General features: G+C 36.4%; 1 protein-coding gene across 6 annotated transcripts in view; it reads left to right on the top strand.

Moving 5' to 3' along the window:
- LOC111393326 overlaps positions 1-10162 on the top strand; it is a 33928-nt gene extending 23766 nt beyond the window's left edge. For 4 of the 6 annotated variants that reach the window (XM_023018814.1, XM_023018813.1, XM_023018811.1 and 1 more), the window contains 5 exons: positions 4766-4843; positions 6188-6322; positions 8520-8627; positions 8725-8790; positions 9568-10162. In XM_023018814.1, coding sequence (XP_022874582.1) covers positions 4766-4843; positions 6188-6322; positions 8520-8627; positions 8725-8790; positions 9568-9705 — 525 coding nt within the window. In that variant the 3' untranslated portion in view covers positions 9706-10162. Of the gene's footprint in view, positions 1-4765; positions 4844-6187; positions 6323-7822; positions 7934-8505; positions 8628-8724; positions 8791-9567 lie in introns of those variants that run through there. The other 2 variants (XR_002702388.1, XR_002702389.1) reach the window with 2 other exon arrangements.
- The last annotated feature ends 4828 nt before the right edge of the window (positions 10163-14990 follow it).

Genomic DNA, 14990 nt, shown 5'->3' with positions numbered 1-14990 from the left:
CTTTATACGGGTTTAAGCAGTCTCCACGGCAATGGTACAAGAAGTTCGACTCTCATATGATTCAGATTGGCTACAGTCGTTGTGAGTATGATTGTTGCGTATACTATAGAGTTCTTGAGGATAACTCATATATTTTCTTGATGTTGTATGTGGACATGTTAATTGCTGCTAAGAACGTGGATGAGGTAGACAAATTGAAATCTTTGTTGAGCAGTAAGTTTGATATGAAAGACTTGGGACCGGCTAAGAAAATTCTTGGCATGGAGATCAACAGAGATAGGAAAGTCAAAAAATTATGGGTGTCTCAGAAAAACTATTTGAAGAAAGTGTTAGAGAGGTTTAGCATGTCAGATGCAAAATCAGTTGCCACACCACTAGCAAATCACTTCAGATTGTCTAATAATCAGTGCCCAAAGAGTGAAGATGTTGCAGAGATGTCAAAGATACCTTTTGCCAGCGCAGTTGGATGTTTGATGTATGCAATGGTGTGTACCAGACCAGATTTAGCACATGCAATCAGTGTGGTTAGTAAGTATATGGCTAATCCTGGTAGAGAGCATTGGAGAGCTGTAAAGTGGATTTTCAAGTACTTGAAAGGTACAATGGAGTGCGGGATCATGTTTGAGAGACAACATGGTGATATTTCAGTTCAAGGATATGTAGATGCAGATTATGCAGGGGACTTGGATGACAGAAGGTCCCATACAGGTTATGTTTTCAAACTCGCAGGTGGGCCCATATGTTAGAGGTCAATGGTGCAATCACTCGTGGCATTATCTACAACTGAAGCAGAGTACATGGCGGCAACTGAGGCAGCGAAGGAATTATTGTGGTTGAAAGGGCTTGTCAAGGAACTTGGGATTAAGCAAGATGGAATGAAGCTGTACTGTGATAGTCAGAGCGCCATCTTCCTAGTTAAGAATCAGATTTATCATGCAAGAACCAAGCACATTGATGTGAGATTTCATAAGATAAGATAGTTGGTTACTTCAGGAGAGTTATTGTTAGAGAAGGTGCATACCTCAGAGAATGCAGCAGACATGATGACAAAGCCGATCACAATGGATAGGTTCAAGCATTGCTTGAACTTGATTAACATCTCTAGCTGTTAGAGAGGATGTGTCCCAACTCATTGGTCCTAGATGGTGTGGTTTTTTTCCAGGTTATGTTTTTTCTCCTAAGGGGTGAATATTCGCCAATGTGGAGATTGTTGTGCATGTGGTTCATATAGAGTGGAACACAGGCCCTGGATCAAATGGGCCGATGCCGGCGCGGAGCAGAGCGACGACATCGGTCTTGCGCGGGTTTAATTCATTGTTTGGTTGTTAGGGACACCAAATGGGTTGGGGGTGCGGGGGCAACGCCCCTGTGGTACGGTACATGGGTATTTTCTGTACGGGCCTTAAAGTTTTATATGGGCCCAGATTAGGGTTAGTATAAATAATATGTTGTAACCCTATTTTTCACAACTGAATAAAGAAATCTCCGCTTCGCTCTCGTGGATGTAGGCACACCGCCGAACCACATAAAATTCTTATGTTGATTTTCGTTTTCATCTCTTTAATATTGCGCATAAAATTCAACACTTTTTAACCAAATATCGTTGAAGAACCCTAGCAAGCAAAAATATGTGCAACTCATCCACAAAATGTACCACGGATTCCACATGAGGAGCATGATGCACTAAAACGATAGACTGATATGCAGAAATAAAAGAATGCAACATTGGTGGCTCTAATTTGCCTCAATAAGGAATTAATTTTGCTATATTGAAAACAAAACCCTCATTTAAGTGTGATAGCCAATCAAATAGATTAAGTTCAAGTGGGAAAGTCAATCATTTCTTTACTTGTGTGGGAAAAATAATTGAATGAACAACGACATTGGACAACATGGTAACTCGAGAAGCATTATAGAGTGGAGGTAAAATCATATCAAAGACAACGTTAGAATCATACAACATATTAGGCAAGATCAACTTCAGCACGTAATTGAAAACAGGTTGATTTTTTGACTGAGATGGTAACACTATAGAAAATTCTTCATCCTCGCTATTAGAATATTCACTTGGCTCAACAATGACAGCTTCATTTTCTTTCTCAAGAGGAATACAATTAGTGACTTGGGAGGTGATTATTTGTACCAAGATGATATACCTAGTTTATGACATGCTTGGCGAAGATGAAATGATATGTTCCATAGGTTAGTTTGTTGGTAAGCGTCGTCTAAGGATTGGAATGCTAGAATATCATAAGGCAAAATTTCAGGATTCAAACCATCGATAAAAGTAGACGCTGTGACATGGGAAGCCTCATAAATATAACAATTGTTCAATAACTCTTCAAAATGGGCTAGATACTTACTAGCAGCGGAAGTACCTCGCCTACAGTGCAAAAAGAATTGATTTAACAAATGATTTTGATAATACACAAAAACATATTAATTACTTAGGATTTGTTTCATCTCATCCAACAAGGTGATAGTGCGTTGATGATTGCACAAATATGATTTCCAATAAGTCTTTCAGAATCGACTAATGACATATTAGCATGACAAGTTTTACGCGAGTCACTCAAATTGTGATAGGCAAAGAACATTTCAAGACTATCGAGCCAATGAAAAAATGAGTTGGGTCTAGTGAGGCCATCAAAGTCCCATAATTGTAAAGGAACCTTCTTAGAAGAATAATGAATGGTGTCAACATAGTTCCTAGATGAAAGATTATTGTACAAACAAGAGACATGTCATACACACTATCATGGTACGGAGTAAGAGGTGTGTTGTATTTGTTAAAGTTATCATATGACATTTTTTTTGGAAATGTGATCAAACTGGCTACAAACACAAGAATAAAAAGCAAAGCTTTTAAAATGCAAAATTAATAAACCTTACGAGAATGCAAAGATGTGTAGGTGGTGCACATATGAATCCAATTATACGCAATGACAGGCTATATGTTCCGTGAATTGCTTCCCAAGTTCTTTGCAAAACATGAAGTCAGAACTCTAGTAGTGTCACGAGTACAGGCTATATCTACAAATTAAAGGAGATGCATATGGTAGCGATGACACATGTAGACATTGACGAAGGAGGTGATGCTTCCTGATGGCTTCGAGCAGCGGCTGGAGGAGGAGCGACGACACGGAGGCAGTGATATGATGTTGGTAGAGGAGTTGGCAACAGCTGAGTGTGGGAGTGGGAAAGGCGATGGTGGCGTGAGATGGAATAGTGGTGTACAGTGAGAGTGACTGGAAAACCGAAAATGGAATTAGTTCTTGATGCGGTGATAGTAGGCAATGTGAAAATAGGGGTGTGAAATAAAGAGAGTCGATTGATGGGTGAGGTGAGTCGTCGGCTACTAGTGGCTGTCGACGATGGTAAGAGGCAGTCGTAGGTGCCGATTTAGTGTAGGGTTTGAGAGGTGAAGGGGATGATTAGTGTGGGCCGGGTTGTGGTTATGAATATTGGGCTTAGGGTTATGGGTTTTGGTGGGTTAGTTATTAGTGTAGGAAGGGTTATAGGCTAATTGTTTTGGGAACGGGTAAGGGCTTGTAGTGGATATGGACCTGGGTTAATTGATTGAAGGTTATTGGGGTAAGTATGGCGTATTTGTATGGGTTAGTAGTTTGGGTCGAATGTTTGGGATTGTATATATTGAGATGTGGGCTATGTATTTAAGTTTAGCTTGGTTGTTTGGGATGAATATGTGGTTTAGTGGATTTATTGGGTTGGGTTGATCTGTGGGATTAATTTTAGAATGTTGGGTTTGTTGTATGAGCTGGGTATATGTGTATGTTTAGTGGGTTGGATAAATTTTGTTTTGAGAATAGCTAGGTTATGGGTGTGCAGCAGCAGCAATCAGTCGAACAACTTTTTGCAAATTGATTTCTTGACTTTTTCCCCCTTTTTTAAAAAAATTACAAAAACTTGAGAAACTAAAAAAAAAAAAAAAACTTTACCGTTGCTGCTGAGATCTCGTTTTTGTGTTGCTTTAAGGTTTTAGTGGTGTTTGGTTTATGGTTTTTGAAGAGACAATCGTTGGCCAAAGGAAGAAGACTGGTTCTGATACCAAATTGATATCGGATGCTATGAAATGATTATATGAGAACGGAAAAGGGGAGAGGAGGAGAAATGATGGAAAAGAGATAAGAAGAGGGGGAGAAATTCAATTTATTTCATAATCAAAGGTTGTTTGAATGACATCACATAAGCCCCTTTATATAAGGTTTTGAAAGACCCTATTTTAAGAAGGAAATAGATAACAAAGCAACTAAATTAAACTTAATTATTTTTCCTAAAATACGAATCAAAATTGGAAACTGAGTATAATAATATCAATCTAATATTCTGTCAGTATATACCTACTACTTTGATAAGCTTTGATATAAACCACCACATCCAACATATCTTTCAGACTTTCATGATTGTCTAGTACTCAGCTGAACCAACAGCTTGCTCAAGCATTGATCGGTAAATGTAACCTGTAATTATATATCCGAGTGTAGTTTGTTTGGTATCGTAACAACTTTTTCTAGTTAGCCAACTATCCTTTTTTCCTTTCCCAAGTGCAATCTTTCCCTGCACAGCTTAATGTCTATCTGGCTTTGTGTCGAATGTTTTCCTTTTCAGTTTTGAAGATATCCATCCATCTTATTACAAAGTGAAGTATCTGTTTGTAGAAGCTGAAAACTTGCTATTCTTGTACTTCTAAGAAGGAATCAGAAAATATGATTTTGTTTACATTGTTACTCCAATTACTCTGCAGATTGGCATACAGCATAAACTAGTTGACCTGAAGATGAAAACTTCTAATCTGGTTCATGTTAATGTGGTTAAAGACCAGGTTTGTTAGTTTAATGCATTTTGAGTTTCTTTAAAATTTTAGGTAGATTTATCTTGTTTTTAGTGAACACCTTTCCTTTTTTTAATAAATTCAATATTATAAGTGAACGCCAAACTATGTGTCTGTACATGTTAATGTGATCAATGATCAGATTTTGGTCATACTATACTCAGTTGTCTTTAGAATTAGAAGAAGATCTGTTATGTTCACAGCAAACATATTTTCCTTGTTTCTTAATGAAGCTTGTGGGTCAATCCCAACTATATGTCTCGAGAATGCAACCCGCCTCTTCCCATCTACAAAGAACATAAATTAAAAAGATAAGAAGAGAATAGAAAAAGAAAGAAAGAAAGAAGAAACTAAAATATTGTTTATATTGTCTGCAATTACTTGTTTAGATGTTGTTTATTATAGATTAAAAAATCTCAGGTCAAAGTCAAAGTCAACAGCTAATTTTATCAACGTATTTTACGGGATCCACAACTTTTCAACCACTTATTTCATCAACGTTTATCAAAATCTACTAAAAATTTGATTTTAAGCTACACCAAACAGGACCTTAGCTTAAGTTTATTTTGTATAATAAGCCCACCCGTAAATGCTTAGAGTCTACAATCCTTTGATGTCCATTAGATGAACGTAGCAGAAATGAGGATGCTAAGTGAATGTGTAATCATACTAAATTAGATAAGATAAGAAACGAGAATATAAGCATCAAGTGCTGGTGGCTCCTTTCGAAGGTAAGTTGATGACTTGGGGGTTGGCTCATGTTTTCTGTCAACCTAAATATACTTATATTCATAATCAGGGGTGGGGGGAGACCGAAACTAACACAGCATGTTAGATGCTAAGAGTTTCGTCCTATAAATGTTCTAGCAATGAACCAAAAAGAACATCGAAAAAGGATCCACATAGCCGACCACGAATTTATTGTGAATAAGGTTTAATTTGTTGTTTTAATTGCGATGTCTGTACATTTTTGCTATTCCAAATATAAGCTTGCATGTTTGAGCTTCTAAGATGTTGAAATAATAGTGTATATTTGTTCACCCTTTGCTTCCTATCGAGGTTATGCGCAACAGCACTGAGTTCGTTAAAACCCTTGGGAGAACCTATTCATGTACAATCTTATGCTGTATTATTATTTCAGGTTGTCTTACTGCATATTTATCTCAACATGTTTTGTCGCCCATCTAGGAAGAATATGTCTCGTCTCATTGCTGTTTTATAATATTTTGCCATCTCAAGTGCAATTCCCGGAACCTTGTAGGAAATTGCTTATGTAATACTCTTTTACCAATTCTTCTTTGGGAAACATTTTATATTCCTAATCTTTTGGTGCAGGTGAAAACATGTAACCTGCCTCAACTTCCTCAACGTAAAGAGCTTATTTCTGAAATTGGCCCAATCCACAGTACATTATCAAGTGAAGACTTTATTCCTCAGAGGCTTCCAGTATATAAATGCAACGAAGTACAGGTATTTACTAGGCAAGATGACTGTCTCGTTTAATATTTTCAGTGAATATGACTGGTTGTGGATAGGAATATGTCATGGCGCTTTACTTCCGGTTCTTCGAAAGAATCAATTTACATCTCTCTACTTCATCTCGTTTAATATTTTCAATGAATATGACTGGTTGTGGATAGGAATATGTCATGGCGCTTTACTTCCGGTTCTTCGAAAGAATCAATTTACATCTCTCTACTTCATAGATTTGGGGGAGAAATCTTAATTTAATAACCTTGGAATAGTTTTCTTTTATCCTTGTGATGATTTCCGAATCGCTAAATACATTCACACCCCATTTTTTTTGGTGGGAAAATTTCAGCAGAGGCCCCAAACCTTCATAACATTAGCAGATTTTCCCCAAACCTTTGTTTTGTTGCAATCGTCACCCCAAACCTTTTGAAACGTTGCGACTGAGACCCTTTTGGACGGTTTTCATCCAAATGTCTATTAGTTGATTAAGAAATTTGACTTTGACCACATTTTTAATATTTTGGAAAGGGTAAAATAGTAGTTTTTCATTTACTACATTAAAATAAGTTAAAAATTAAATTAAAAAAAACGAAGAAATCAGAATTTAAAAAAAGAAAAAAATCAATCGTCTTCTTCCTCCTACCCCATCCCCACCCCGCCCCCGCCCCAAAATCAGATGCAGTCTTCTGTCCAGCTACCATCACTTGGTATGGAAACGCCGCCATATCAAACTCTTGGCTGTTCACAATCAGCTCAATCCCTCATCTTCACCATTTGATAGCCTCTTTCAAAGTTTGCTCGCACAATTCTCTTCTATAAATACAATCAGCATTCAATTTACATTTGCAGGTTGAAGCATAAAAATTATTAGAACTGGCAAGTATTACCTGGACTCAAAACTTCCTTTCTCTAGGCAGATTCTTAAGCACTCCCATTCAGTTCTTAATCCACTAAAAAACTAAAGGTGAGCCACGAATAAGTCGTCCCGGTAAAATCACAAGCAAGAAACTGAGACAAAAGATCTATAAGCAAGATGTTCAGTAGGCGGCCCAGTGAGAAAAACCACCACCTATTTTGAGTATTGAACTCAAATTTCTAACGAGATTTTGATCAAAGAAAAAATTAAAATAGGAGTATTTAGGGTTGAGGCCCTTGAGGGATTGACGAAGTTAGAGGAACTGTGGTTTCGGATCTGGATTGGCCAGCGAATTTGGACTTGGAGGAGGAGAGCGGATTCGATACTACCGTGTTGGCGGAGGTGGAGGTGGAGGTGGAGGTGGCGTGGCTGATTTGGGGGTGAGGGTAAGGGTAGGGGTGGGGATGGGGATGGGGTAAGATGAAGAAGACGATTGAATTTTTTTTTTTTATTCTGATTTTTTCTTTTTTTTTTAATTTAATTTTTTACTTATTTTAATGTAGTAAATGGAAAGTTACTATTTTACCCTTTCCAAAATATTGAAAATGTGGCCAAAGTCAAATTTCTTAGTCAACTAACAGATATTTGGATGAAAATCGTTCAAAAGGGCCTCCGCCACAACGTTTTGAAAGGTTTGGAGTAACGGTTGCAACAAAACAAATGTTTGGGGAAAGTCTACTAATGTTATAAAGGTTTGAGGCCTCTGCTGCAATTTTCCCCTTTTTTTTATAAGTGTATCATATTTTAATTGCATGAAAGGTCCATAATGTTTTCCTAAATGTTTTTGTCGTAGTCTTATTATCAACCTTCCATTAATTAACACAACTTGTCTCTTTTCCCCAAAAATTCTATTAAGTGGGAGATAAAGACTTATTTGCCCCTTCTAGTTTCATATAAGCACCAAAAATAACACAAATGCAAAATTACAATTAAATATTTATCCCTCGTTTTAAAGCACACCAACATGAATTTTGGATGACAACCTTTATTAAGGGCGCGATCTGTTAATTAATGAGAAGTTGAGAATAAAAATGCAATGAAAAATTTAGGAACATAAATGTGACAATGATTAAAGGTTAGGAACCTTTAATGCAATTAAGATTTGGTGCATCTATAGAAAAAATGTGGTGCCCTTCAAGAAAATTGAGATCTTTTCTGAAGTCTTGAAATCACTGTCTATTTTTCCTTAGGCATGTTGGTATTTACATTCTATTGTGTTCGATATTCTTTTTTCTAGCCGCTATTGTATTAAATAAAGTTAAAGTTATGCACTTGTAGGCAGAAGCTGCTGCAAAATTTCTAACTGTGATGAGACGGTACTTGGAGTCTCTTTGTTCAAATTTGAGGTCGCATACAATTACTAGTGTACAATCCAACAGTGACAGGGTTGACTTTCTACTTAGCTTTTGAATCTCAAAATTATCACATTTATATAATCTTGTCTACAGTGACCATCCACTGATACAAATACCTCGCATTCCAGGTTTCCTTACTTCTCAAGGATAGTTTTATCGATTCCTTTCCTAACAAGGACCGGCCTTTTGTTAAGGTACGTTCTTCTACATCTTCCCTTCGCCCCCAAATTTGTCATTTATAGTTGCTGCATATGATTTTGTTGCCTTAATTATTTGGTTTAGTGCTCAAATATGTCTACGCCTTTTAAATAATCACTTATTTGTTCTAATGCATCTGCATTATACGATAAATTTAGCAATAGATGATAAGTTAATAACACAAGCTATGCTAAGATATTCAAAAAACTCAGGCACTAAAATCCCTCTATGGAAAATCCAACTTTGAAACGGAAGACAGCACAAGACATTTAAACCGGGACATTGAATAGAAGATATCTATGTATAGCAGAAATTTGCATTGTGGAGACGTGTCATGAACATGAGAGAAATAGGTAGAGAGTATAAGCTAGATGATAGTCACAAGCATGATTCACCTGCACAACTAAAATAAAATGATATTCATGTGAAAAGAAAAAAAGAAAAAGTACATTCCCACCTTGATGATAGATATTTGCATAGTCATAGGAATTCTGGTCTACATAATTTCTTTTCCGATGCTATTTTATCTTTTCCATCTGGCAATCATGGTATTGCATGATAATCTCTTCTGCTGGATGTTCCATTGTAGTGTCTCACTGTTATTTTTTATTTAAATCCTTAGATGTGGACTCACAGGGGAAGTACCTAATTATCTTAAACCAGTGTACTCATATGCCTATAATTCCTCAAAAAGTACCAGAATAAGTAAATGATATATTTCATCAGTCCCGGGTATTTTCACAAGGCATGCAATAAATTTTTGGCTTTTGCAGCTATTTGTGGACACACAGCTATTTACAGTTTTGTCAGATTCTCGGCTTTCAAGCTATGAGAATGAGTATAAACACAACACAAGCTCAGAATGTCAAGTTCAGGATGCAAGGCACTGTGAGCAAAATAATGGCGAATGAAATCACCATTTCAAGTTAGCCGAGCAAAGTTCCATTTCAACGTTATGTCCCATAGCTTAGGATGCATTTTTAGGTGGATTTATGCATATAAGCAAAGCTACACACATCTTATGGCACACAGTCCACCATATAAGAACCAGATATGTGTTGTTCTTTTCCTTTTTTCTTTTTGGGTAAGGTGGGGTGGCACTCAACAAGGATCTCCGTCTCCCTTCAAATACTACATAAAGACACTGGCAAGACTGCAACTTTCTTAAACATAAATATGTCTAAATTTTGATGTGCAATTTCTCATATTTAGTTAAGTTATTAGACATTTCTGAAGTAGCATTTCGTTAAGTTGAGTCTGTACATATATTGTCTACAAATCTCGAGCAGATGGTTGATATCTATTCAGTAAACTCTTTACCATTAACTATGCCCATGTAATCTGAAGTAAAGAGTATGGTTTGATTTTCCCTTGTCAATTAATTTACCTGTCTCGAAATATCCATATTCAACGTGCCACGAATGCGATCAGCCTCTGAGTTATGAAAATGGCAAACCAATTAAAGAGTATATTTGTGTACTTCATACTATGGACAGAGTTGGCCAATGGATATAGGGTTTAGGACAAGGGTATCTGAAAAAAGAAAAGAATATTATTATAATCTTTAAAAAAAAAAAAACAAACAAACAAACAACAACAACAACAACAATGTACAACATGAGTGAATTTGTGCACCTAATGCTCAATGGATTAATTCTTGGATGTTGGAGAAATTTCTTGTGTGTTTCTTGAATGTAATAAGTAGTTATCTTGTCAATTTTACACATGGTATCGTACCAGAAGTCAGCTTAAAGACGCAGAATTTTATTTCGACATATTATTGGATAAATAGATGCAAGATTCTTCTACGGAGAAAGACTCAATATGTTATAGTGGATGTCACGGAGACTGCTAATGTAAAACATTATTTCAANAGATGCAAGATTCTTCTACGGAGAAAGACTCAATATGTTATAGTGGATGTCACGGAGACTGCTAATGTAAAACATTATTTCAAATCATTACTGAGACTGCTAATGTAAAACATGTAGAAATCCCATCAAGAAGATTCGAAGGGATACACAGAAGAAAGATGGAAGCTAAAGTAAACGGCAAAGAGATTGCAGACGTGAGATAAGATGCATAGACTTTAAGATATTATGCCATTACTCCTTTCTTCCTAGAGCATTGTAACTGACCTATATCACGCAATTACAATCTCATAACATGAGTCTAAACATTATTTATGTGTGTACAAGGTATAGTCATCAGATGGGTATACTGCATCAACTAGAATGACAATTCTAGAACTGCTGCAGACCTTGAACACACGCTGCACTCGTGCAGAAGTTTCATCAACCTCTCCCACTTTTTACGAGCAGCAGCAATGCGATTTCCCCAACAACAAGTGAACTCAACAAGTCAGATTGGATATTTCAAAACGTCACTACAAAATCAGTAATCTGGAAAACCTCGGAAAAACAATATCATACTACATGGTTGATTGCTTTCCTTGGCTGCTAAATATAATTTCTTCTTCTGCTTTACTGGCAGCTTGAAACAAAATTCAAGTTCAAATTTCAGATGGCAAGATGGTACCATTTTGCATCTGCCTAGTTTCTATAGTTAGCTTTTGCATTGATACTGCAAAAGATTTTCGTGGAACGAAAAAAGTTTGAATTTGCTTAAGTCATTTTCCTGCTTATATATTTTCTACTCAGTGAACCATCCTCTGATGATGTCAAGATTGTCTCCTTGGACTTAGGGTGCCACTCTTCACAAGTCAATCCAGATACGTGGCCCTTTGTATTCTTGAGATCCCGTATATACATGTCCCCCTTGACAAACCCACCTAATGTAAGTCCATCACGGTCATAATCTGCAATACAATAAAGATCAGTTCATCACGAACACATTATCGCCTCAAACTAGATATAAACATGGATTATAATTGCAGAAGCACCTTAGCCTGAGCTGAGCCAGTCACGCACAAAAATCGATCTGAGGTAGGATTCCAACTCAAACCACGAATTTGATGACCTTCAAATGGTTCAAGCTGCCTGAATGACTGTAAACGAGCATTCATTCCCTGAAAATCATACATGCTGACTGTATATTCATAGCTACCAGAAAGTACTCTAGATCCTGTGCGATCCACTGCAAGGGCAGAATCCACCTTCCAAGAGTATCACCAAGAAGTTCAGTCACAAGACTAATCAATCCCAAAAAGGATAAAATGCTGTGGAGTTAGGTAAGAGATTCCATGCCATGCAGATACATCGTATAACCTTTGAGCTTACACTTCATTATAATTTAAGACACTAAAAATTACAAATAATTTTCCAACAGCGCATGCTTTTTCAAAGCAATCTACCAATCCAATGATAAGTTGTTTCATAGAAATATTATAACAATGGATTTTGAGAGCTATATATCCTGGCATGTGAATTTCTGAACCTATTGTAAAAAGCTGTATGCATGTAAAATTGGGCGAACTTCAGGGAACAAAATGAGAGAGATGCAGGTAAGTAGCCCACTGAAGATTACACTTGCAAACAAAATATGAAGACTAGAGCACCTAGAAAGCGTTTCATTTAAAAAAATAATAATAAATAAATAAATTTGTGCACTTTTGAAGCAGCCAGTGAGATTATCTTTATTGGTGGCAAATCGAAAAAAGAGAGACATTTTCTGCACACAAATATAGCTACATTATGTACATCATACATGATCTTTTGTATTATAATCTCATTCACATTCAACAGGTGTACAAAAACCAAAAGTTTTCAGACACTCTGCACCCAACAGTAAAGATTTGTAAACACTAACCCCCGTATTAATGGTAATTAATTTAGTTTGTAACGTTCATCCAAACATTATTATTCTGAAGGACCAAGTAAACACGGATTTAACCAGAAATTATACGTTGGCATGTCCCTTCGATATAATCTCGTGGCTTATGGATCCAGGATTGAATTCAAAACCGAATTAAAAAATTTCAAACCGGGCTAATACGTGAAAAAAAAATTTACACATTAAAAATCTGTTTTTACAAAAAAAATGGGGAAATTTCCCTAAAAAAATATTAATTGGGCCTGGTAGAGGGGGGACCACAGCCAAGCTAGTCCTCTCCTAAATCCGTCACTGCTTATGTGTATTCGATGGGATACTTTTAAAAATGGCATGGTCAATCAAGCAAAATTTCACTTTGACTTGTTAACAAAGGAATATAATCACAATGGCCTAATGTGAGTGTTATGCCCTAAATCCAATCGATTTAGGTTGTAAACGCTTTTAATATATTTAATGCATTTGATTTTGGCGAGATCTATTTTTTATTTAAATTAATTTTGTGATAAATAATATTAAATAATAGAATCCGAAGATCCAATTTTTAGGTAATCTGTTAATCACAAGGAGTTGTGATTGTGAGATACAAATTAAATATAATTGGATCTTGAATAAACCATGGTCGTAAGTAATAACGAGATACGGATATCGTTAATACAGTTGGACCAGCACGTGTGGCATTTCTTACTTGTGAAGTAAGTAGCTGATCTCACGAGCTAAAGTGTGGTGACACTTAAATGAACACGTGGATGTTTTGTTATAGAACAAAACATTGGAGACCCGCTAAGAGATTCCACATGGATAACTATCTGAGTGTCAGTGGCTAATCTCTAACGTTCGGTAGTGGAATTGGTCCTTTGACTTGAGGTCTTCATGGTACCTTATATGAGGACAGTCATACTTTGACGGTGTTGGATGTTGCTCTGAAAGGGGCCGCTAATACGACATCGTTCGTGTACATCAAGAACCGTATGAAGGTTGTGGTTGATCAATAAAGGATTTGTCACTCTTAGATAGTAGGAGATTATGATCTGCGTTTCATTCAATTAAGTCGATGATGAAATCCTTGGCCAAGGTGTACTCATAAGTCGAAAAGGAGTTTTCGATTTATATTGACTTAATAGTGGAGTGAAAGATATGATCAATGATCGAGATTGACACAATTCTATATCTTGTAATTGATCGGATCGTATTGACGAAGGGATAATAGTTTCATGGTAAACGAATGAATTTGGTTTTGTCATACCATGTGACATTTCCCGTCACATGTATTGCTCTGACACATTGCTAGATGTCAATCAGGGACGGCGAGAGTGAATTGACGATAAATTAAAAGGGTGTATTAATTTATCAATTTTGATTAGATCAAAATAATATTTCACGACGTTAGGTATCGTGGTCGAGAACCTAATGGGTCGCACACAAAAGAGAATTGGAAGATTGCAAATTGCCAATTGGTTAATTTAACAATCGTTGGATAAATTAATTAATTGAATTTGTTATTTATATTCCCGAATTAATTAATTGGATTAATTAATTCACGGACCGAATTTAATTAATTGGATTAATTAAATATTGGACCGGACCGGGCCGGGTCCGTTTGGGTTTATATATATACATAGCTAGGGTTTGAGGTCCATAAGGTTTTCATTATTCTTACTGGCATAAGACAGAAATCCTAGCAGTTGCAGTCTATTCTCTGTGTGGATTTCATTGGAGGCTGGACAATTGAACAGCTGTGGGAGGCAGATTCAAACTGCTTGAAAGGAATAACGCGAAGGAGCTTGCAAATTACAAGAAAAGGTATATTTTTTATCACAATTTTTATTTAAATACAAAGCTGAATCCTGAATGGGAATTGAAATTTGTTAAATTCCGTGTCCATGTTTAAGTAAATTCCCTACAGTGGTATCAGAGCCAACTTTATATTTGTTAGGAACTGTTTAACGTGTTGATTAAATTAAATGTTAGTTTAATCACGTTCATTCCTAAATCTAGCAAATATAGTTTTAATTTTTTTATTTTTTTGGATCTGTTCTTGAAAAAAAAAAAGGGGGCCGAGAGGCGGGCGGCGGGCGCGGCAGCGCCTACCCGCGCTGCAAACCGGCAGCGCCTCGCTCTGCTGGTTATTTCAGATGGGCGGCGCCGCACCAGAAAGAAATAAAATTTTTTTTTTTAGGTTTAAGGTTTTGGTGGAGATGGGGGCCTCTATTGCAAATAATGTAATTAGGGGCCCCTGGTTGCAATTACAAAAAAGGGGGTCAATTTGCAATTTTAAAATCAAGGACCTGTTCTGTAAATTTTGATTTTGGAAGGGTCTGCTGTTAATTTCCAATTTGGGTAAAATTTGTAAAATTTCAAAAAAGGTTTTGATTTTGAATTTTGAATTTTGAATTATTTTAAAAAT

Source organism: Olea europaea, chromosome 4 (assembly GCF_002742605.1).
Source record: "Olea europaea var. sylvestris chromosome 4, O_europaea_v1, whole genome shotgun sequence".
Taxonomy (NCBI): domain Eukaryota; kingdom Viridiplantae; phylum Streptophyta; class Magnoliopsida; order Lamiales; family Oleaceae; genus Olea; species Olea europaea.
This window is presented reverse-complemented; position numbering and strand designations above follow the sequence as displayed.